The sequence below is a fragment of the Mus caroli genome, chromosome 6 (genome assembly GCF_900094665.2).
Source record: "Mus caroli chromosome 6, CAROLI_EIJ_v1.1, whole genome shotgun sequence".
NCBI lineage: Eukaryota > Metazoa > Chordata > Mammalia > Rodentia > Muridae > Mus > Mus caroli.
This window is the reverse complement of record NC_034575.1, coordinates 135,995,306-136,017,865: the sequence shown is the minus strand read 5'-3', so window position 1 is coordinate 136,017,865 and position 22,560 is coordinate 135,995,306. Positions and strand designations below refer to the sequence as shown.

Here is a 22,560-nt window from a genome sequence, read left to right as displayed (position 1 = left end):
ACTCTCAAAACAGCCCATGCCTGCTCCTGTAAACCCCGGCTGAAGAGGTGGAGAAGAAAAGTTCCCAATAGGCTCATGTGTTGGATCCTTTGGTCCCTGGGAGGTGACAGTGTCTGTGGAGACAGAGCCTTGCTGGAGGAATTACATCACTGGAGGCAGGTTTTGAGGGTTCAAAGCCTTACTCCATTCTGTTTGTTCTCCATGTTTCCTGTGTGTGGATGAACTGTGGTCAGCCAGCTTCCTGCTCCTGTCACCATGCCAGGATTCTTAGCCCTTGCCCACTGTTACAGACAGTGCCCCCAAAGTCCTAAGCTAAAGTAAACCTTTTCTGTCTAAAATAACTTCTGCTCCTGGTGTTCCACTACAGCAAGAGAAAAGTAAAAAATTAAAAATAATAATAATAATAAAGGCCCAGCAAGCTGCTGCCTCTAAGCCAGGCTCAGTCCATAACCTATCTTTAAAATATGTATTATTATTGCATGTGCACAAGCGCACGGTGTGGGAAGGGATACAACACCACTTGGTACTCTTACTGAAGTCAGAAGACATCGGAAGTCTGTTTTCTTCTTTCACCTTTATGTGGGCTCTAGGGATTGAACCCAGGTCACTAGATTTGTGTGGCAAGCGCCTCGATCCTCAGACATCTCTTGGTTCTATTTTCATCTTTGTGTGTAGAGCAAGTTCTGGTTTTAATATTTTGCATCATTGGGGAAAAACCAAGAGTAGTTTGTGCTGCTTAAAGATTCTATGGAAGCTAAAATTTACTGTCCACACACAAGTAAAGTTTTATCTGAACACTGCCACGCCCGTTGGTTTGTCATGTCTGTGGCTGTTCATATTTAAAGGTGAAAGAACTGAAAAGCTATCAAGGAGCCCCTGTGTGGACATCCTCATCACGTGATCCCTTACAGAAAGGGTTCCCACCTCCTGGCCCCAACAATGCGTGGAATCTATGCAGATGGGGAGTCCTCCTGACCGTACACATAGGAGCAGGCACCAAAACAAGACTCAGCAGAGCCTTCTCCATTGACGTGGACATTGTTAGAAAGGCCCCTCGGCCTGAGAAAATAATGATGACCATTAGTAGCTATAGACCAAGTTACTAACCAATTCACAGCTACTCTTAAACCGTTGTGTGCTAAGAGAGCACATTATAAATTCCTTGTCTTTCTGGTGAAGTGATTTCTCTCCACTCAGTGTGAACTTTTTGTGTAAATATATTTATTATATAGTATATATTAATTATATATACAGTCAGACCTCACATTCCCTGCTCTTGTTCCCTTCCATCTGCCTCTGAGCCCTCCCATCTTCCCATCTACTGCTCATCTCCTTTTCTTTCTTTCTCTTACTCTCTCTCTCTCTCTCTCCACACACACACACACACACACCCCACACATACACACATTCTTACATGCCCATACACACACTCACAGATAGACACACACATACACACAAACCACACATAGACACACACTCACACATATACACACATTCTCACACACCCACATACACACTCACACAGAGACACACACACCACAGACATATACATACACACACACACCACACATATACACACACTCTCACATGCCCATACGCACACTCACAGACACATACCCCACAGACACACACATATACACAAACCACACACAGACACATACTCATATATACTCACACATACACACATACATATACACACATTCTCACACACCACAGACATATATACACACACATGCACACCACACATATACTCACACATACACACACACATATACACACACTCTTACACACCCATATACACATAGACAGACACACACACCACAGACATATACATACAGACACACATACACACATACCACATACACACACATACTCACACATACACACACGCACATACTCACACATACACACACACACATGTACATACACACACACACACACACACACGCGCTCAAGTTAGCTATCTTTTCTGTGGGTGAGGTGTTGTTTTCAGGAAAATGAATGGGCTGCACAAGAAAGGAAAAAGTTGGTAAGCTAAGTTCTAAGGGAATACTTGCCCAGTTTAATGGTAAAAAACCCCTAAGTATTTATTATCTATTGTTCACCATTGCTTCTTAAAGATGACTTCCAAATATCTACATTTATCTGATGCAGGGAGATGGCTGTGTTTGGAGGTCAAAGACACCACACAGGAGTCAATTGTCCCTTGCCACCATGTAGGCTTCAGCTGAGCCAGCTCATCAACTTGGTTTCTGAATAGCTACTCAAATCCTCACAGAAAGAGTGCACAGCCACTGTGGTTGTCACAGGTCAGAGGCTTAGAACCTGAGTGCAGTGACACATGTGTATAACCACAGTGCATTAGGGAGGCTGAAGCAGGAGGATTACAGTGAGTTCAAGGCCACTCTGGGCTGCAGAGTGCGCTCAAGGCTAGCCTGGATACCTGGCTGTACTTTGAGAACTTGTCTTTAAAATAAATATATGTCTAATGTCCCGGTGAATAGAAGATTAAGTAACTGGGAACTGATTAGCATGGCTGCCCACACTCAAGGCCGATACCAAAACTCCTCGCCATTGTCCACAACACTCCCCCCACCCTACCCCCACACACTTGACTAAATATCCTTGATATAAATTCCATAGGGACCAAAATTATATAGAGTGGTGTTTTGCTGGAAAATAAAAGAAAACGTTAGAGCATACTTCTCCAGGTTGACCAAGGAAATCCCCTCCAGGACAGGTTGAGGCTAGATTTTTGCTGCCAGATGAAATAATCATTAATACAAAAGGAAATCAAAGTGCCAGGAATAAAACATCCCAGAATTCCACATTTTAGATTTAGTAGCAATAATTGACCTTCAGGTCCGTGCCATATATTTAAAATATGTTGATATTAAGGCCGACAAGGTTGCCGTTTGACATTAGGGCCTCTCAAAGGTGAAAATGAATCTCTATTGGCAGCAATTACTGCTGAATACTCAGAGGCCTGCGTGAAATAAAAGGATTTAAAGTTTTAAAGCAGGGAGGATTTCAGAACTTGAGGCAGAAGCAGGACTGACTTCAAGCTTTCAAGGCGCCATGGCTCTTCCCTGGATCAGGCGATATATTAATATTGCTTCGCTAAAGATTAATGACACATTTGCAACATTATTAAGTTAACAGGTTTCAGTGTCTGTGATTCATGCCGATAATAACTTTATTCCGATTAACAATAATTCTCATTTGAAATTGGTAACGGAAACCTGCTCTGATGCTGGGCTCACACTTAAACTTATTCAACTGCCAGCACTTTTTAAACACCTGATCCATTGTTCATTTTCCCTCTGGGGTGTGTGTGTGTGTGTGTGTGTGTGTGTGTGTGTGATAATTTTGTGGAAGCAGAGCAGAAATAGCTAACTCACCCTTCACTCTTGTCCTCTGTTCTCAATCAAAGCAACCCTTGTTCATTATCCTAGGTATTACATAAAAGACTTGGAGATAAACAATCAGCAGGATGTGCTCTATGTAGACAAGAGGGGCTATATGAAAACGTGGTTCAGCCCTATGTCTGAACAGATGACATGACAAGAAATGCCTTTTATCATTGGTCAGCTGTTAACAGCTGCAGACTCCGTTGTCATGCCTTGCAACCTCCTAACTGGAGAGAAGCAGTTGGTGAGCAGCCATGATGGGTGCTGGAGCAAAGTGGCTCTCCCTGGATGATGGGGATGCAGGGCTCCCACTTCGACTTTAGTATGGTACGAAAAGCAGTTTGTAAAGTGCATTCCTCAAGCAAGAGACATGTGGGTCTTGGCTCTGTGCCTCTCGGTGGTTTTGTTGGCTCCTGGCACTCAAAGACATCTTATGTACCACTAAGGGCACTTAGACACATGAAGCAATGTCCCTGTCATGTGTGATATGCCTGTCTTGGTTCTGATATGTTGACCCACCAGAGGCTTGCCATACAGGAAGAGACCAGAAGTTAGTGTTGTGGATTTAGTTAGCATAAAGTTTTCCTTAAATATGAAAAATTCTTTGTGTTGAAAAAAATAGTCCCATTGAGACTGTGAGATGGAACAAAGGAAATCTTAAAATTCTGTCATCCTTTGAGTTAATATAGAGACCTGTTCGCCACAGGTTCTGTAGAGGTTGGCTAGTGTATCAGACACCTTTCCCATCGATGTAACAAACTACCCAACCCAAACCACTTAAAGGAGGAGGGTTAATTTTGGCTCCCAGTTCAAGAAGGTCCACAGAGTTATGACATAGAAGACATGAAGCAGTTAGTTGGTCACATTGCATCTGTAGTCAGAACACTCAGAGCAAACAGGAAGTAAAGACAGGACACCAAACCTCAAAGTGTCCCCCTACTCTTCCAGTTAGGGTCCCACTTTTCAGGGGGTCACAACCTCCCACACAACACCACGTTCTGGGACCAAGTATCCAAGCACATACTCTCTAGGGGACAGGACATTTTGCATGGAAACAACTATTAGCACACCAGAGTCAGCTTAAAAGTAAGCAATAGGGCTGGAGATGCCAGCTGCTCTTGCAGGGGACCTAGGTAAAACTTCCAGCACCAGCCTGATGCCTCACAACCAGAATCCAAAGGGATCCTATGCCCTCTGCTGGCCCCTATGGGTACTGCATGCACATAAGACCCATACACATAAAATAAAGGGTTAAATAAAAACAGTTAAAAGTGAGAGCCACAAACACTGAAATTTTGGTCTTGTTTTTCTTCTTGTTGCTTAGTTGAGGTTAGAAACAAAACCCATGTGGAAAGCTCCTGGAGACATCCCTCAGCAAGTAACCTGTCTCTCTGTCAGTCCCTTTTCAAAAACAACCAAAACAAACCAAAACAAACCAAACCAAACAAACAAAAAAACAAAAACAAAAAACCTGCTTTGTCATCAAACTAGATGTCACCTAGAAATTCTAGGCTAGCCCCTCCTGCTTGCATCATTGGAGTGAAACAGACAACCTTCCTATGCTCTGGTTGTTTTTGCTTGAATGTACATGAGAACATTGTCAGTTTGCGTCTTGAGGATTTAAGCAACTTGACTCCGTACCTGTGGCTCTGATAACAGAGCCTGAGAAACGTATGAATGTGAACTGAAGTCAGAGCCAAGTGTTCTGAATCGGTGACAGTGGCAGTGGCCTAAGCAGAGTGTCTGCGGCCACAGGTCCTCTGTCGGCTCATAGCTGGGTCTTGAAAAGGCGAATGATGTCTGTGTTGCCTGTCACAGAGAGTGCAGGAGTGGAGCAGCATCTGACAGTGTACAGTCCCTTTAAGTTAAGCCGCTGCCCCAGTGTCTAACTTCCCTTTCCCTCACATGCAGATTCCTTCAGGATATTATCTTCAGACCATGAATTCCAACCGGAACTGGGGTGGATTTTCTCTGCCGATTGCGCTAATGAACGCCATCAGCCTTCTGCCGTTATTAATTCTGCCTCCCTTTATGGATTACTTCAGCAACTGTCTACTTCCCTCTAAGAGAGATGGACCATTCCTGTCAGCGTGCATGAGTAAGTAGGACTCTGAGGGAATTGTTTGCAACTTAAAAACAGCACACACACACACACACACACACACACACATGCACATACACACACAAAGACTGTTAAACTAGCTACATGCTCCTAAGTAGGAATGCAGGTTTCCATATTTCAGAAAAAGATATATTTATGAGTGGTAGCATCCAGGTCCCTGAATCAGGCATTGACATGATCTCTTTAATCCATCCTTTTCGGCCTCTTCAGAAGTCAGTGAAGCTCCAAACACCACTAAATGGACTTTCCTTCAGGAGGGCAGGCCTCACTCCTCAATTTGTCCCTAACGTGTTCTTAAACCAAGAAGATACTTAGTGAGTCTCCAAAATTAATAGTCTTAATTTCTGAACCAGTAACAAAATTTATTAAAAATTAGTAGTGGGAGCATGGAGATATGACCCTAAAGCACTTGCCGAACGTGAATAAAGCCTCTGACTCTGAAAGGGAAAAATTAATTCTCTAATTCACAGCCCCTGTATAGCAATTCTTCGGATGGTAAGGAATATAGTGACGATTTTCAAAGGTTTTCAAAGTGAAACAATTTAAGATCGCTTCCTTAGGACATGGGCATTAAGCCATAAAATAAAATCATCTGGCTAATGGAGAAAAGGTGGCATAATCCATTCTGATGGGTCTGTGCTCCCAGCCACATTTAGTAAGGCACTGTCAGGGAACCACAGGGCCAGTGCAGCAGCGGATGTAGCCTGGGCATTCTTGGCCACTCAACTGCTACCATGTGGCTTTGAAACACACACCCCTGAGCTCTCCTGTCTGCACTTTGCTGGTTTTGGGTTTCTTTGAGAGGAATAGCATACATAAATCTTGGGTTACCTTGTTATGTAAGACTTGAAAGCATGCAGCATGCTATGGGTGCCCCAGAACAAAGCACTGATACCCAGTGGAAGACTCACGAGTGTTAGTGATCATGGGCTATTTGCAGGGCACACCACTTGTCCACTGATCGGCAAATAAATAAATGAATAAATAAACAAGTAAATAAAAATAACCCAAACTGGAAACTCAGGGAAACATCACACAAGGCAAACAAAGATAACAGGTGATAGCTGAGACATGATTCCCTTGAAAGACTCAAAGATCAGACTGCAGACTTCTTTTCTGGCTAGTTGACCTGTTGTGTCTCTCCTTAGAAATCAGAGTCTGCAGCCTTCTGGCTACACAAGCTTCCTGCTGTTTTATGTACAGGAAGCACAACTTCCTGTGTGTTTCCTCAAACCCATGGGCACAATTCTGTCACACCAAGGTGTTTGGTCTTGGTTAGAACTCAAGGTGACTAACATCATCATAGTTTCTATGGCCATCCTCACTGACAAGAGACTTACAGGTCACAAGTTTCCAGAACTCATTTCCCAACAGGTAGGCATGTTACCATAGCATTTAGCAAAATACAAATCCTGATATATATATATATATATATATATATATATATATATATATATATATATATTTTACAATCTATGAATGTTAACATGCTTCCTAGGTCTTCTATTGCAGACATCTAAGTATTATTTAGAGGATGTTCTGGATTCTCTTCTGAACTTTGAAGACACAAATAAAAGCACATAGGGCTTTGTACGTTTGACTTTTGTGGGATTACTATTGAAACAGAATCAAGAGCCTCTGGCATGCATCCATTATGTTACAAAATGTTAAAAAAAAAAAAAAAAACTTAGCAGTTTTATGCAAGTACCATGAAACTTCCAAGGCAGAGGTACTAAATTTATACATACAAGTTCTAAATCTGTCCTGTAAGGAAACAGACAAACAACCCAGCTACAACAGCTTAATCAGAAATCCCTCCTTAGAATAAAGTCTCTTAAGTTCAGGATACATTTGCGCAACTTTCTCTATGACGTATTTGAAATCATGGCCATTCCGCAAGGTATGCGCTCATAGAGGAAGGTGGCTTGGTTATCTAGCACATTATTTGATGTTGTTGATGAGCTAAATTATTCCCCTGCCACATGAGTAACAAGACCTAGTGGGCAGGAGAAAAGAAAGCTAGACTCACTTCAAAGGGAATGAAGCTTTGCCCCACTGGGTACAGAACCGTGAATTTAGTTGTTTCTAAGCCAGACTCCATTCATTCATTCATTTGCATACTTTTTCATTTATTTGCATAATGGTTCGCTATGGGAATATAAACATATAATAATATGCATCTTTTAAACTAGATATCTGGGTGGGTTTTCCATATTCTGGTTATGATTATGGAAGACTAACAAGTTTCACCAGGACATGAAAGCCCAACCAAGGGTACTTTCTGATAGCAATTTGCATAATTGAGTGCATCTAATACTAAAATTTCCTTCCCCTTTAAAGGCTCAAACTCCCAAATATATGAGTGAAGTATACAGGTATATAAATTATGAATGGGCATGTATTTATGAATTCCTAGTTTGATCATGGGTACCATCATGTATATAATACATTTAGATGCATAATAAACCATAATTTAATATTTCAAAGCCCATCACAATAGTGTCATCTGAATTCAGGTGTTCTAATTCGGTGGTTATTATACCATTATTATTATTGTTATCATTAGAATTATTAATATTATTCCATTATTCAGCGATATGTGGCTGTCACATTGTAGATGTTAAATTATCTGCATTAATTTGGAACCTTCACTATTGCTTTCAATTATCAGAGGAAATTAGATTAAATGTTCCTGTACTAGTGAAGTTCCTTGAGTGTGTGACAAAATATCTGACCAAAGCAGTTCATAGGAAGAAGGGATTACTTAGGCCCACATCTGGAGGGGATGCTGACCACTGGAAGGAAGACGGTTCAGTGACAGGAGAGCGCAGCATCAGGTCACTCTGCATCACACAGTAACCAGGAGAGGAAATTTTAGTATTAGATGCACTCAATTATGCAAATTGCTATCAGAAAGTACCCTTGGTTTGGCTTTCATGTCCTGGTGAAACTCTCTGGATGATGCCACTTTCTTCTTACTCAGCCTGGGGCTCCAGCCCACGGTGGAGGAGTGTGCCCTAGTTAGCTCCAACTGCCATCGCAGCACAGCTTGAACCATACAAGAGAAGGCTCTGTTGAGGAATTTGCCTGGTCACGTCTGCCTTCTGGGATGTCTATAAGGGAGTTTTGTCTTGACTACTGATTGATGCAGGAAGGTGCAGTCAACTGTGGGCAGAACCACCCTTAGGCTGAATCAGCAAGCACCATGTCCCCAAGGTTTCTGCTTCAGGTTCCAACCTCCCACAGTGAAAACCTGTGGCCATGTGAACCCTTCCCTCCACCCAGTTGCTTTGGTATATTGTTTTTCACAGCACATAATGGAACTAGAATAGGCTGGCTCTAGGATTTCCCTCTCAGTCATGCCCAGAGATCTGTTTCCAATAAGATTCCAGATGTAGAGTTGACAGTGAACATTATCCAATGACTCCTCTCACTGCAGTAGTAGGTAGCTGTTTCTTACAGTGTCCCTCGCCTGATAATACTAAGCTGCTTCCCCTTCAGGAACTGTCATATTCAATCCAAGTGGGTGGCTAAGACAATGACAGTGTCTGAGAGGCAGAATCACAGCCCGGACTCCTGAGAGATGGGGAGATCTCACCTAACTGGTCAAACTTGAAATTTAATAAATCGTTTGCATTATCTAGCACACAAACATTGCAATGAGAAGGATTTCCAATTTGCGATATAAACTGTTGAATTCATCATGGAAGAAAATCACAAAGTATGTCAGTCATTAAAAATATTTCTTGGAGTTGGGGATGTGGCTCAGTGGGTAGAGAGCTTGTCTGGCATGCACAAAGCTCCTGTTTTGGTCCTAAGCACTTTATGAGCCAGGCATGGTTATACCTGCCAACAGCCCTAGCACTCAAAGGGTATAAGGAAGATGAATAGTTCAAGGTCATCTTCAGCTACAGAGTGACCTTGAGGCCAACTTGGGGATACATGAGACACCATCAAGACAAACAAACAACAGCAGCAGGAAAACAAACAGGCAAACAAACAAACAAGAAATAAAACACCTCCTAGATCTATGCCAGACAAAGCCTTGACATGCTTATAGTATTTCTAGGTTAAATTCCCTAATATTCTAGATGCATAGATGCATCTATTTAAACACCAACCTTAACTTACCAAAATTCTAAAGCTGGTCATACCACCTGTCATACCTAGAGATACTTTTGACTCAGACTGTCACGATGCGAAGTTGGTCACACTATGAGTATTTCTTTCCCTTGCATGGATTACATAGATTCCGTTTCTGTAACCTGCTCCATTCAGTACCGAGAGCTGACACATCCTAGTATTAATCTGATTAAAATGAGCTTAATTAGCATTACTGATAAGTCCCACACAAAGCCTGACCATGGAATTCTCTTGGCGTTGAGGCACCATTTAAGTTAAAATGTAGTCAGACAAAAATATATTCAAATGCTAAAGTAAGATCTACTTTAAAATAAAACTGAAAATTCTGACTGTACCGAGAGTTGGTTGTAAAACAGTTCAGCAAAGCATTGGTCCCTTTATGCATCAGTAGTGCCTTCCAGTACATCTTATAAGTGGTTGTCACATGATGATCCCATTGGGTTGGAAAGGGAAATATAGTCAACCTAAAATCAAAGTCCTGGCTCCAGCCACTTTAACTGAAGTAGGGTTAGCTCTGACAAGATTGCTTCCCCCCACCCCCTCCTTTCTCTCTTCCACTTTTAAACAAGTACATGCTATTATAGTCCTGAATGTCCTTGAACTTGTGACTTAAGACAGTCCTCCTGCCTCAACCACGACCACTGGGAATACAAGCAAGAGAGGCTATGCCTGGTTGGGATTACTGTTTTCCATGAGGTTTTCAAACCGACAATTTCTCACAAGGAAAATACGATATTCTCTCTGCAAAATAAATAATAGAACGAACTGTGCCAGCAGGTAAAGGAGTCTTTTATAGTTGTCTGCAGTGGTTAATTGTCTTCTTGGTTGTTCATTTGTTTATCAAAGGCACTTTAATACCCTCAGGTCTTAAAGCTAACATAAGATCAGCATTAAGTGTGGGGTGAAGTAGAAGGGCCATCTGAAGCGATAGTTGACGTTTCATAGAGATCAAGCTGGGGCCTGATCTTGTTAAATAAATGGTATGCTTCACGGTCAGAAATTCAAAGAGACTGAGGACCATCTTCTGGAATGAGATCGGTGGTCTAAGGAGAACCCACGCAGCGGAGGGCGGCGCCACGCAGAGAACCCACGCAGTGGAGGGCGGCACCACACTGAGAACCCACACAGCGGAGGGCGGCGCCACGCAAACACAGAAGCTTAAGAGAGTAAAGCCAATCAAAGTATAAAAGCACAGGCCACGGTTTGAGAGTTTAATTTTGTATATCACATGCATGCAACAACACCTTTGGAGGCCAGAAGAGGATATCAGATGCCCTGGAACGGATGGCTGTGTGCCGCCATGTCGGTGCTGGGAATCAAACCCTGATCATCTGTAAGATCCAGGAACACGGCAAAGTGCTGAGCAGTCTCTCTAGCCCCAGCACACACTGTTTTAACAGTGGGAAGTCTCTTCCCCAAAGGCAGCAAGCACATGATAATGACGTCATTGCTAAGTTCCTATTCTGTTCTGGAAACCTGCTAAGTGAAGGATCTGAGGAAAATGTGCTAACCTTCCAAGAGAATTTTACAACTATGGAAGAGCACGTAACATCAGACACACACATTAGACTACCCACGGACACTCCATAGTCTTCCTAGTGGATAAGTTTATTAACCAATATCTTAAAAATATTAATATGTCCATAATTTATTATTAGATTTTTGCTTCAATATATGACATTAAATGAAGGATTCGTTCTGGAATGAATTCCAGCTTTCTTTTATTTCATTGTGCCCTAATTCTGAAAGTGTCATCTGGTGAGATAATAACATAAATTATGAGAACTTTGATATGCTTATAGGTTTGTTCACAGTCACACAGCCAATATTGAAATATCTATTATCTGCTATCTCCTCAGGAACCCTGTGCTCAATCTTATAAATATAGATCTATAGGAACTATAAAATGTGCACGTTCTGATCAATGGCACTGGGCTCTGGTTATGTTGTGATCTCGCCCAAAGTTTTTATAAAAAAAATTTAGTGGAGTAGATTAAACTCAGATTGGAATCAAACTTTGAATTTTTTAAGTCATTTTTTCACTGGCCTGGGGCTGAAGCAGCAAACACAGGCTTTTAGATCCTTCATGGACAATCAACTCTGTCCCAGATCATGTAAGTAATGAGTGTTATAGTTCAAATGGGCTCATCCTCGCTGCAAGTCACAATGACATTTAATTCCCAATGGGACAGTATTGCGATGTTTGGATGGTGAGCAGTAACTGGGGCATGAATGGAATTCCATGCCCTTAAAAAAGGACCCAGTGGGGTCCCCAGGGAGGGCTTAGGGAAAGGATCGAAGGACTGAATGGGTTGGCAAGCCCAAGAAGAACAACAATATCAACAAACCAGACCCTCCCCCAGAGCTCCCAGGGACTAAACCATCAACTAGAGAGAACACAGGTAGGGACCCATGGCTCCAGCTGCATAAGTAGCAGAGGATGGCCTTGTTGGGCGTCAATGGGAGGAGAAGCCCTTAGTCCTGTGAAGGCTCGATGCCCCAGTGTAGGGGAATTCGAGGACAGGGAGGCAGGAGTGGGTGGGTGAACACCCTCATAGAAGCAGGAGGAGGGGGATGGGATGGGGGCTTGAGGGGGTGGGAAAGAGGATAACATTTGAAATGTAAATAAAGAAAATATCCAATAAAATAAAAGGACCTAATGGAAGAACTTTGTCCTGTTTGCCCTCTAACTTATACTCTGTGACATCACAGAATACATCCTCTTCAGAGGATGTAACTAACATTTGAGGCACCACCTTGGACCAAACAGGAGCCCGCACCAAGCAAGTAGGCTTGCTGATCCATGACGGTGGACTTCCTAACCTGTAAGACTGAGAAAATAAATCCCCACTCTTTATAAATGATCTTATGACAGGCATTTTGCTTCAGCAAAGTAGACCATTCAAAACATTATATGATATTGAATTATATGTGTCTTTTGCCCAAATTTGTCTGGAACGGGACCCTTGGTTGGATTGAGCCAGATCAATCGGGTATTGTTCTATGGTAATGAGGAGTGCCTCGGGGTTTACGGTGGACAGGCACCATCTGAGGGTAAGGTTTTAGTGCAGTTCTGCTTCTGTTGTTAGGTGTGTGCCTGCGGGGCTCCATAGCTAACAAGCTCTCAGTGACATCAACAGTACAGGCAGCCAAGGGCAGAGGAGGGTCCAGGATGGCTTTCTAAGATTCCATGCAGATCTGTGTAGTAGTAGACATGTCCTGATGAAAACCCATCATTTGTTATCAAGCCAAAAATAAAAACCCAAAACCAGCAAACACTAACTGCCAAGCAAGCAACTCACTGTAGCCCTGGGCCACATCTGGTCCCACATCTGCCTTTAAACGTGGAAGCTGAGAGATACTTACGCACATGAACATTTGAAGTTATTTGATCATAAGAAATGTTAACTTTGAGCCCCAGCTGAGTGAAGCTACACAACTCCCTCACAGATTGTTATTTTGAATGTGATTCATTAAAAGGTTGTAAAAATATTTTTCCCCCTGCTTGTTACACACATGCTTGAGTTTTCTCAATTTTGCCTTTTGGCTTGCAGGAAGTGTGTGTTTATTACTGGCCATTACAGAAAAACCCAAACCGCAAACCTGGTCTAACAAACTGGCAGACACACTACAAACTTCCTCAGAGAAATTACAAACCTTTTGACAGAACAAGTGATGGTCTCCCACCCAAGGAATAACAACCCTGCTGAGCCTCTAACATGAGGTGAGGTCTGGGTGGTATGCCTACAGACCAAGGGATACTCAGTACCTAGTTATGTGACTTTTGTCTAGATTCCTGAACCTGAAAGGTATCCCAGAAGACACCCCTAGAAGTCAAATTCTAGAACAATCACCTGTAGAGGTATCATTAAGCCCGCTCTCTGCTCCCAGCAGGTGCATGTGCCTCCTCTACACCTGCCCAAGAGCTCTGGATTCTCGATTCTCGCGCCAGCTCTTTTTAAATATGCCTAAGCAGTGCAGTGCCTGGGTACTTCCAAACCTCCCCGTGGCTAACACACGCTCCCCTCCGATATCTCTGGATGACTACATTACTATATCTATATTTAATCTTTGCTGCCCTGGACCCTGCTAGAGTCACTTCCCCCTTTGCATCTACATTTCAGCCATCTATTCCTCCTGCACCTTCCCTCAGTGGTCCATCTCTTACGCCCTCCTCATGGCAGAATCTTTATTCCCTCTCTCCTGCTTTTCTTACCCTGGGAATCCTAAACGCCTCGCCTCTGTTTTCCTGTCCAGCCGTTGGCTTCTGGCAACTCTATTTCCCAGTCAGAGCCAACTGGAGGCAGGGACCCTCAGCGCAGACTTGCGGGTTCCATGTGATGTCAGGAGCCAAATTAACACAAATAACATTAGAACCCATCCCAACAAGCACCTCTCTGTGATGTGTCTGAATGAGGACCACATACAGAATAAGCATGTGTTCCACCACTGAGCAATGACTTCAAACTGCAAATTACAATGAGAAATTAGGTCTACATTCATTTCTAAGATGTCTTAAAATTACATATTATTGCATATTGGTAAAGCACTTTTCAACCGTTGTGCGGTAGATCCAGGCAAATTCAATTGAAATTTAAAAAAAAAGTCTATTATCTTTTTTCTTTTATTAAAAATAGAGTGGTTTTTGTCCTCACATAATATATCTTGATTGTGGTCTTCCCTACTCCTCCCAAGCTCTCTCCATCTCTCCTTCCATCTGGATCCATCCCCTTTCTGGATTTCATTAGAAAGAAAAAAATACCAGGCTTCTAAGGGACAATAATAAAATAAAACAAAATAAAATATACTACGGTAAAATCCATCACACCAGACAAGACAAGACAAACAGAAGAAAAGAGCCAAATAGAAGGCACAAAAAAAAAAAAAAAAAAATCAAAGATCTACTCATTCACACACTCAGGAATATCCTAAAAACACTAAACTCGAAGCCACAACGTACACACCCTGTGCAGACCCGTGTACAGCTTGTGAGTGCTGCCTCTGTCTCTGTGAGATCATAGGGGCTTTGATCATGTTGCTGTAGAAGGCTTTGTTTCCCTGTGCCCCCCCATCCCCTACCCCACATTCCTCTGGCCCATACATCCTTTCTGTCTCAGAGTTCCCAGATCCCTTGGGGCTAGGGGGCTGATGGAGATGCCCTGTTTAGGGCTGACTATTCCCAGGTCTACCACTTCTGAAAAAAAAAAAAAAAAAAAAAAAAACTAGCTTGTGTCTATTTAAAAAAAACAAACAAAAACAGAAACAAAACAAAACCTCGTCTTTCTATTTTTTCCATATTTCATTTTTGAATTCCTGATGACCAGATGTTGAACATTCCTAAAACAATTCAGTATGTATCTCAAAAATCTTTCTTCAAATGTCTATAATCTTGACATTTTTGTCTACTTGGTTGGTTGGTCAGTTGATGGATTGCTTAGTTGGCTATGTGCTTAGGAAACTGGTTGGCTAGTTGGTTGATTGGTTTCTTGGTTAGTTGGTCATTTGCTTGGCTCGTGGTTGATTGGTTGAGTTTTGTTTCTTCAATTGCTCCTTTACCTTCTGTTTTTTGACCTGATCATTTAGAATTTATGACTGAATGGAGTAAAACTACTGGCACACAGTACTGTGGATAAAGTGTGTATATACACAGACGAAACTTGTTAAATTTCATTGAATTGTGGGAATCTTCACCTCCCCCCCCCCCCAGAAAAGACAGGGGATGGAGAGTGGAGGGTGTATTCCACTATGGAGAGAAAACTCATTCTATGTTTTGGGTTCAGCAAACCCCTAATACTCAGGGTAAGGCATGAGTGATGGAGGGGCTTGCTGTCCACAATCCTGATTTTCATTCTCATCCTTCCACCCCAAGTCCAAGGTCAACTTATGTAAATATAGAGTTATCTCTCGTCCCTCATCAGAGGAAGAACAGAAATGTGAGTCTTTATAATGTTAACAGGACAATAGTTTATGTAAACCTCACAACTTCCCTACAAAGCTAGCATTATTCCTGGGCCTTATAACTCAGGAAAATGACAATAAGCTTAAGCAGCAAGCATAAGGCCCAGAAGGAGTGGATTGAGCAAACAGAGTGACCTCAGCCCTTCAGTCCAAGAAACATCCAGGTCGTCGAGGTATAAGGAACATTTCTGTCTAGCTGGTGTGTGTTAGCGTGTGTTAAGCTGTGTTAGTGTGCGTCGGTGTGTGTCCAAGCTCTCTTTTCCTTTTTTTTTCTCCTGCAGTTGCTGGTAACATTTGTGCAGCCTCCTCTGTGGCAATGGCTGGCTTCCTAGAAATATACAGAAAACTTGCCCAGGAGCAGTCTCCTTCAGGCAAACTTTTCTCTGTTTCCTCCATGGCCTGTGTCTATCTGGTTCCACAGTATGTGCTGCTTGGAGTGTCTGAAGTCCTGGTAAACCCTGCTGGTGAGTATCGCTATCAGTGAATGCTTCGAGGTTAGCACTACCCAAGGAGCACTACCCCTGGAGCACTACCCCTGGCCTGCATCCCCAAAGATGCCCAAGAAATCTGTCCTCATCCTCACTTAAAACTGTCTCAATTGTCTTTGTTCTTCTATCTATAACCAACTATTAATTCTGTCTGGATATAGGAAAAGGGACTCGCTAACCTGATTAAAGCCAAGACCTTTGAGTCAGAAAGAAGTAGACAGAAATGAACCTGGAAGAGCATGAACTACAGCCCGCTTTGTGAAAATTCACCCTCCACAATCCCTCCCTGCCTTTAACTCAGGCACACTCACAAATGCGCCCACCCAGAAGTGGTTCATGGACTTTGAGAGTATATAAACATGCAAATGAGATGAGAATTTGATGCAATTTACCTAATAACTCGATGTCTTCAAATTAAATTACCCTAGATTAAGTGTAATCACCAGTCTATCATAAGACGTGTTCAAATTATGTTTATTAAATATCAGAAGTTTCTAGATTATCTCAATTGCTTACATTGATTAGACTAGCTGCTTTATACTGTACCACAATATTTTGAGAACTTCTGGCAATGTAGGCATGCGTGTGTTTGTGTGTCTGCACACTGACCAACATGACCTGGGAAGCTCATCTTGAGTCTTGGTCTTCCTCATGGCTCCTCACAAAGTGATAGCTACATGCAAGTCAATCTACATTACACTTTACTGAGAATATTTTCACATGTTTTAACTAAAGAAAATATATGTATTATGATTTTCATGTATGTTTGCTTACATATATGCACTGTGCATGCAGTGCCTTTGGGTGCCAGAAGAGGGCATCTGATCCCTTAGAACCAAGGTTACAAATAGCTGTGAGCCACCATGTGGTACAGGAATCAAACCTGGGTCCTCTAGAGAACTACTAGTGCTCTTAACCACTGGGACATCTCTCCAGTCCCTGTAACTATCTTCACATATCCAATGTCACCTGTTTCCCAAAATTTTATGCACAAATATCCTAAATTAAAATTCGAATTAATTCATTTTTGCCTAAAGCCTTTAATAAGTCTACTATACTCTGTGTTATTCCAAACTTCTCTATGAGTATATTTAATAAATTTATACACACACACACAGACACACACACTCACACACAGACACACACACTCACACACAGACATACACACTCACACACACACTCACACACACACACAGACACACACACTCACACACACACACTCACACACACACTCACACACTCACACACACACACTCACACACTCACACACAGACACACACACACACAGACACACACACTCACACACAGACACACACACTCACACACACACACTATGCACATATATGAAACCAGAGCAGTTAACTCAAAAATTTAAGTAAATTAATGGAATTTATCTAATCATAGCCATGAAACGTATTCACAGTTCTCTTCCATTCTGTAAAAAAATTTCATTTACTTATTCCATATGAACCATTTAGTAGGTTTTGTGAGGGGAATATCATTGTGCAGTCCAGCTAAGAATACACAAGACGCTTGAATCAATGTAGCCACATTGGCATCTGTGGTCAGCCCAATGTTGTCTCTAGAAACAAGTCCTTGAAAATAGATGAAATCCATGAAAGCAATGAATGGCAGAAATTCCTAGCTAGCTCAACAAAATGAAAACTTTCAAACCTGGTTTTCATGGTAGCAGTATCTTCTCCAGCTGCCTTATCCACCTAGAAGCTTTCCAGTCACCACCAACAACAGAAGCACAAAACAGAAGTCAAGACAAAAACCTATCAAGACAGTGTAATTGTGGAACTTACAGCTTTTTTGTTGTTGAGGACCGGAAAGAAAGCAGGAAAGACAGAAGGTGGGAGGAGCACAGAGGAGATTAGAGCACAGCCACAATTACTGTCAGGCCATGGGCAGGAAACCTTTCGTAAAGTAACCAATAGATAGAGTTTGCAGTCCAGTCTCTATGTTAGTTGTTCAACTACTTATTGTGGTAGACACCAAGCCATAGCCAATGTATTGTGAAGGATACTTCATGCTTTAATACAACTTGGTATACATGGGTGCCGGCCTGGACATTTTGCCACCGCAGCTGTCCTGTCCCTAGATGGTGACTATGATGTAAATGAATTGGACATTAATAGTTCATGGAAGACATCAGTGGGAAATGGACAAAGAAACCAAGATTTGGGTGAATCGAAGGATGGTCTATATAACAGCAAAGCGGCCAAAGGCTAACGCAAGTGGTACTAGAGACCCTGAGGGAGAGAAGAGTCTGTCAATTCAGAGGATAATGAACATGATTGACAGGTGACAACATTCAAGAGAAGTCTAGGATAATGTGATATCATGAGATTCTGGGATGAAGACTTCAGGGATAAGGACAGGCTGATGCTTTACAGGCCTAATGGCGTAAGCTCCATTTGGGGGGTTGTGGTCTTTCATAAGTTCTAAACTGCTTCTCATCAAACACAACAAACACATTTTCAACTGTACCAGAAAAACTGGAGTGAAAAATGAAGAGTTCCGGTGATGACTTCCCAGTCGCAGGTGCCTCAGGAAGGTGGTTATGTCTCCATATGGCTACGGAGCCCACACATGCTGCAAGTTTCATCGCAAACCATAGCCTGCTGCTCTCCGGAGGCGCGTTTTTAGCTCTCGTTGGCAAAAAAGACCAGTTTCTGTACACACTTTGAATATTTTGTTTACTGGGTCTCCCTAGCATAGTGGTTATTTTAGAGTAGTGGCTGACTTGTTGATTGTATCTGCACCATCACGGGCTACAAGAAGCACCTTGGAGCCTGAAAGCGTAAGTCGATGAGCACTAAAGTTGAACAGGATCAGAACAGGCAATGAGGCACCAGAGATTTGGAGATCTGAAGTCTTGGGAAGCTAAGTCCTATAAAAGGGAACTGGAGGCTTTCAAAAAAATGACTAAAACGACACCAAAGAAAGATTAACCAGCAGGCAGAGAGCTGGCAAAGTGCACTCATGAATTATACACTGCACCAGAAGCTCTAGCAAGAGAAAAGCACCGGATTAATAATTAAGTAGCCGAGCAATCATGGTCTCCTGTGTCCTGCTTCTTCCCAGGGAAAGGAATCAGCCCACTTATCCTTCCAGGATTTGTCTCCCAGTATTGATGGTGAGCAGGAGGCAGAAGACAAATCCATGGCAACTGAAATCAATTCTTTCCAGAGCTTCATACACACACTCAAACTTTCCTGAAAGTCCTAGAAGGCTTGGCAACAGGATCCTGTTGGTGACTTGTGCTGTACAGAACATCTGGAGAGCCTGGCCACCAATATTAGCTGCCCTTCTTTGCAATATGTTATTTATCCACACTGTCTTCATCCCCAGCCAGTGTTTGCTCAGGTGAGGGCCTGTGTAACTGCACATTCTGCTGGTCCCCCTTCTGGAGCTTAAATCAGAGAAGGAAGGGACACCATTTCCCATCTCATGCCCACCTTCCAGTTGCTTTCTTGGAGCATAGACAGGGACTCCCCTAATGGTTTATTGGATGAAGAAATAAAGACACGTGGGAGACACATAGAAAATAAACCAGAAATGTTGTGCAATTGTGGGAAAGAGCATTGGTGTGTATTGTCTATTGGTAAGTTCATCTGAACAGCTGGACCAGAGCTGGAGGGTGACTCTGCAGGTGAACACGCCTGTCAAGCTTGTGTTCCATCTCTGGAAGCTAAAGTGAAGAGGAAGGAACTCAGCCCAGAAAGTTGTCCTCTGAGCTGAACCTGAATGCTGTGGCCCCTGTGCCCACTGACACACATTAATCATGATAACATCATTGGGGGTGTGGGGTGCTGTGCTGGACAAATACAGAGCTTTTCTAGGGAAAGTACAAAAAAAAGTCAAGTATCCCTTAGTGGCCGATCTGGTTTAGGTAATTCCTCAGCTGAGGCCCCTCCTCACAGATGACTTTAGCCTGTGGTGTATTGACAATGGAGGCTAACCAAGACACGGGCAATGTAAAAAGTGGTTTTCTACATTGCCTTGCACAGAAGGATAAATATTGTTTATGATCTTTATAAATATGTTTATATATATTCAAAAGATAACCTTAACCTTAACACAAAAGCTCACAACTGGTCAAAGTGCAGAGAGCAGCAGCAACCAGTGGGGGCGCTCTGCCACGGATGAAGCGTCTACTTCACATCCTTCCCAGGGCTCAGGGACCACGGCTGAGGAGGAGGTGGAAAGACTGTAGGAGCCGGAAGTTGAGGAGGGCCAGCAATATTAGCTGAGGAAGAGTCTTCTAGATGCGACAGGACCACTGCTCCCGTGAGCTCACGGCAGCTATGGCAGTCTGCACAAAACCTGCTCATGATCGAATATGTCAACATTCTAGCACGGAATGGGAAGGAATTCATAGGTCTACGTCCCCACCCCTAACAGAGGATGGCTTCTAGGAAATGGAGACTCAGTCTTCTTTAAAGGTGTGGTTCTCGGTGGATAAACCATGTTCCGATAGATGGCACTACATGCAGGGGTATGTGGAGAACACAAACTGGAATCCACAAGTTACTAAAAAACAAAAAGGGAAAATATGAAGTTGGAGGAGTGGGGGGGGGGTAAGTAAGTGATGTGTATCTGGAAGGAGTTATGTGTTATATGAAATTCTCATATCATTAATAAAAATATTAAAAAGGAAAAATGAAGGTAATTAGGCTTACTTAACAAATGCAAATCGGCATTAAACTCATCACTTTAAAGGTAGCCCAACAGGTACCACCACATCTCCCTGTGCATGAGTAATGGGAATGTTTCCACTTGGAAGAGGAAGATGCTGATTAATCAAGTTGTATATGCTCGCGGGGCCAACACATCAAGGTCTTAGAGCACTCTTACATGAATCCAGAACCCTTGTGCAAATATCCTACAATAAATTCAAGTTTTCTACAGGCCATGGAGTCCCAGGCAGAGATTTCATGACAGGGGTGATACCCAGAACAAGTAGCACCTTGATGATACAAATGTGTCAGAAGTATTCAAATATGGCTGAAAGTCGGTGATGACCTAACAGCGCTCAACTACCAAGCAATCCTGGTGGCTCCATGGGGCTTCCTCCTCTCCTGTTTTATTCTCTGACATTATCTGTGAATTACATCATAACCTGACTGTGCACTAACCTTAAAAACATCCACCCTGGGGATTTTGCTCATTGGTAAATTTGATGCATGGTCTGTATGACGCATTGGGACATGGTCTATAAAAGCGATTTCCGTGAAGTCCTAAATCCTGGCCTCTTGTTCTCCCAGTGTCCATGGTAACCCACAGAGTCGTCCCAAGCACCTTCAGAGGAGCTTCCACGACTTTTTTGACACTGTTCCATGGATCTGCCTGTTTCGCAGGGGCAATGCTGATTGAGTTGGTTTATCTCATCTCAGAAGGTAAGCGCCCTCTCATCGTATCCTTATATACATTGAGCTGAAGACCAGAGAGCTAGGAGGCAAAACCATAAAGTCTTTTTATTTTTAATTGATCCACTTTTGCAATTAAGATAGAATTAAGATATGAAGTAGACTCTTGCTATATTCATTAATTTCTGGGAATTGTTTTTCTTTTGATAGGAGGAGGTAATTACAGAATGTCACTTCCCATGAGACAGTGTTGGCTGTCTTTGAAAGTGCATTTTGAAGCTAACAGGTCATCGCATTTGCATTAGATTTCACAGTGAGGCCATATTCAACAATGGCTGGTAGCTATTGCAGACAATGTGGTAAAGAGTTAGCACATGCATATATGTAGGGTTGCAGGGCACCCCCATGGCCTACTTGGCTCTTGATTGACCCCAAATGTTGTCCATACAACTGAGGAGAAATCATGAGGTAGCTAACAAATAATCTGGAAATTTTTCCCAGTAGACATTTTGGATAAAGAAGTAAAAAATATGGAAAATTCAGATGCAAATGTTAAAATACTCTAGTTTTAAGTTGGCCTGTGAGTGGAAAGAGCAGGGAACATGGAAGTCATAGTTAGTGGTAACAGAGAAGTGCCTTTACCTTTTTTAAGTCTGCCAATCTTAAAATATTAGCTTAAAATGTCGATATTCCTTAGAGTTTGTCTTAATGGGTGTTTTCTTACTTTAAGGAAAATGCCATTCACTTACTCTTTTCTACTTTCAAACATGTTTTTGGTTGTACCCTTCAAATAACATAAAGGAAGGAATGATTTGTGTGATCTCTTAAACAAACAGATTCAATGTACCTGCTCTTGAACTATACAGAAAATAACCCCCTCAATGAAAAATTCAAATACAGTCTCCGTTCAAACACTTAACTATTCCAAGCACTGTATGGGGTATTGGGGTACCAGCACCAGCAAAATAAGCACCCCCCAAGCTTCTAGAAAATTCCTAGTAATTCAGGGAGACACTGTCATGAAGAACAATGCATATAGTAGGTTTAGAAAAATCTACCGGTTT

At 42.4% G+C, this 22,560-nt stretch overlaps 1 protein-coding gene across 1 annotated transcript in view; it reads left to right on the top strand.

Moving 5' to 3' along the window:
* The window catches only part of Slc15a5 (solute carrier family 15 member 5), an 81,002-nt gene that overhangs the window by 30,920 nt on the left and 27,522 nt on the right, over positions 1 to 22,560 (top strand). Inside the window, exons 5-7 of the mRNA XM_021165677.1 lie at positions 5,322 to 5,508; positions 15,915 to 16,097; positions 21,395 to 21,526. Coding sequence (XP_021021336.1) covers positions 5,322 to 5,508; positions 15,915 to 16,097; positions 21,395 to 21,526 — 502 coding nt within the window. The remainder of the gene's footprint in view (positions 1 to 5,321; positions 5,509 to 15,914; positions 16,098 to 21,394; positions 21,527 to 22,560) is intronic.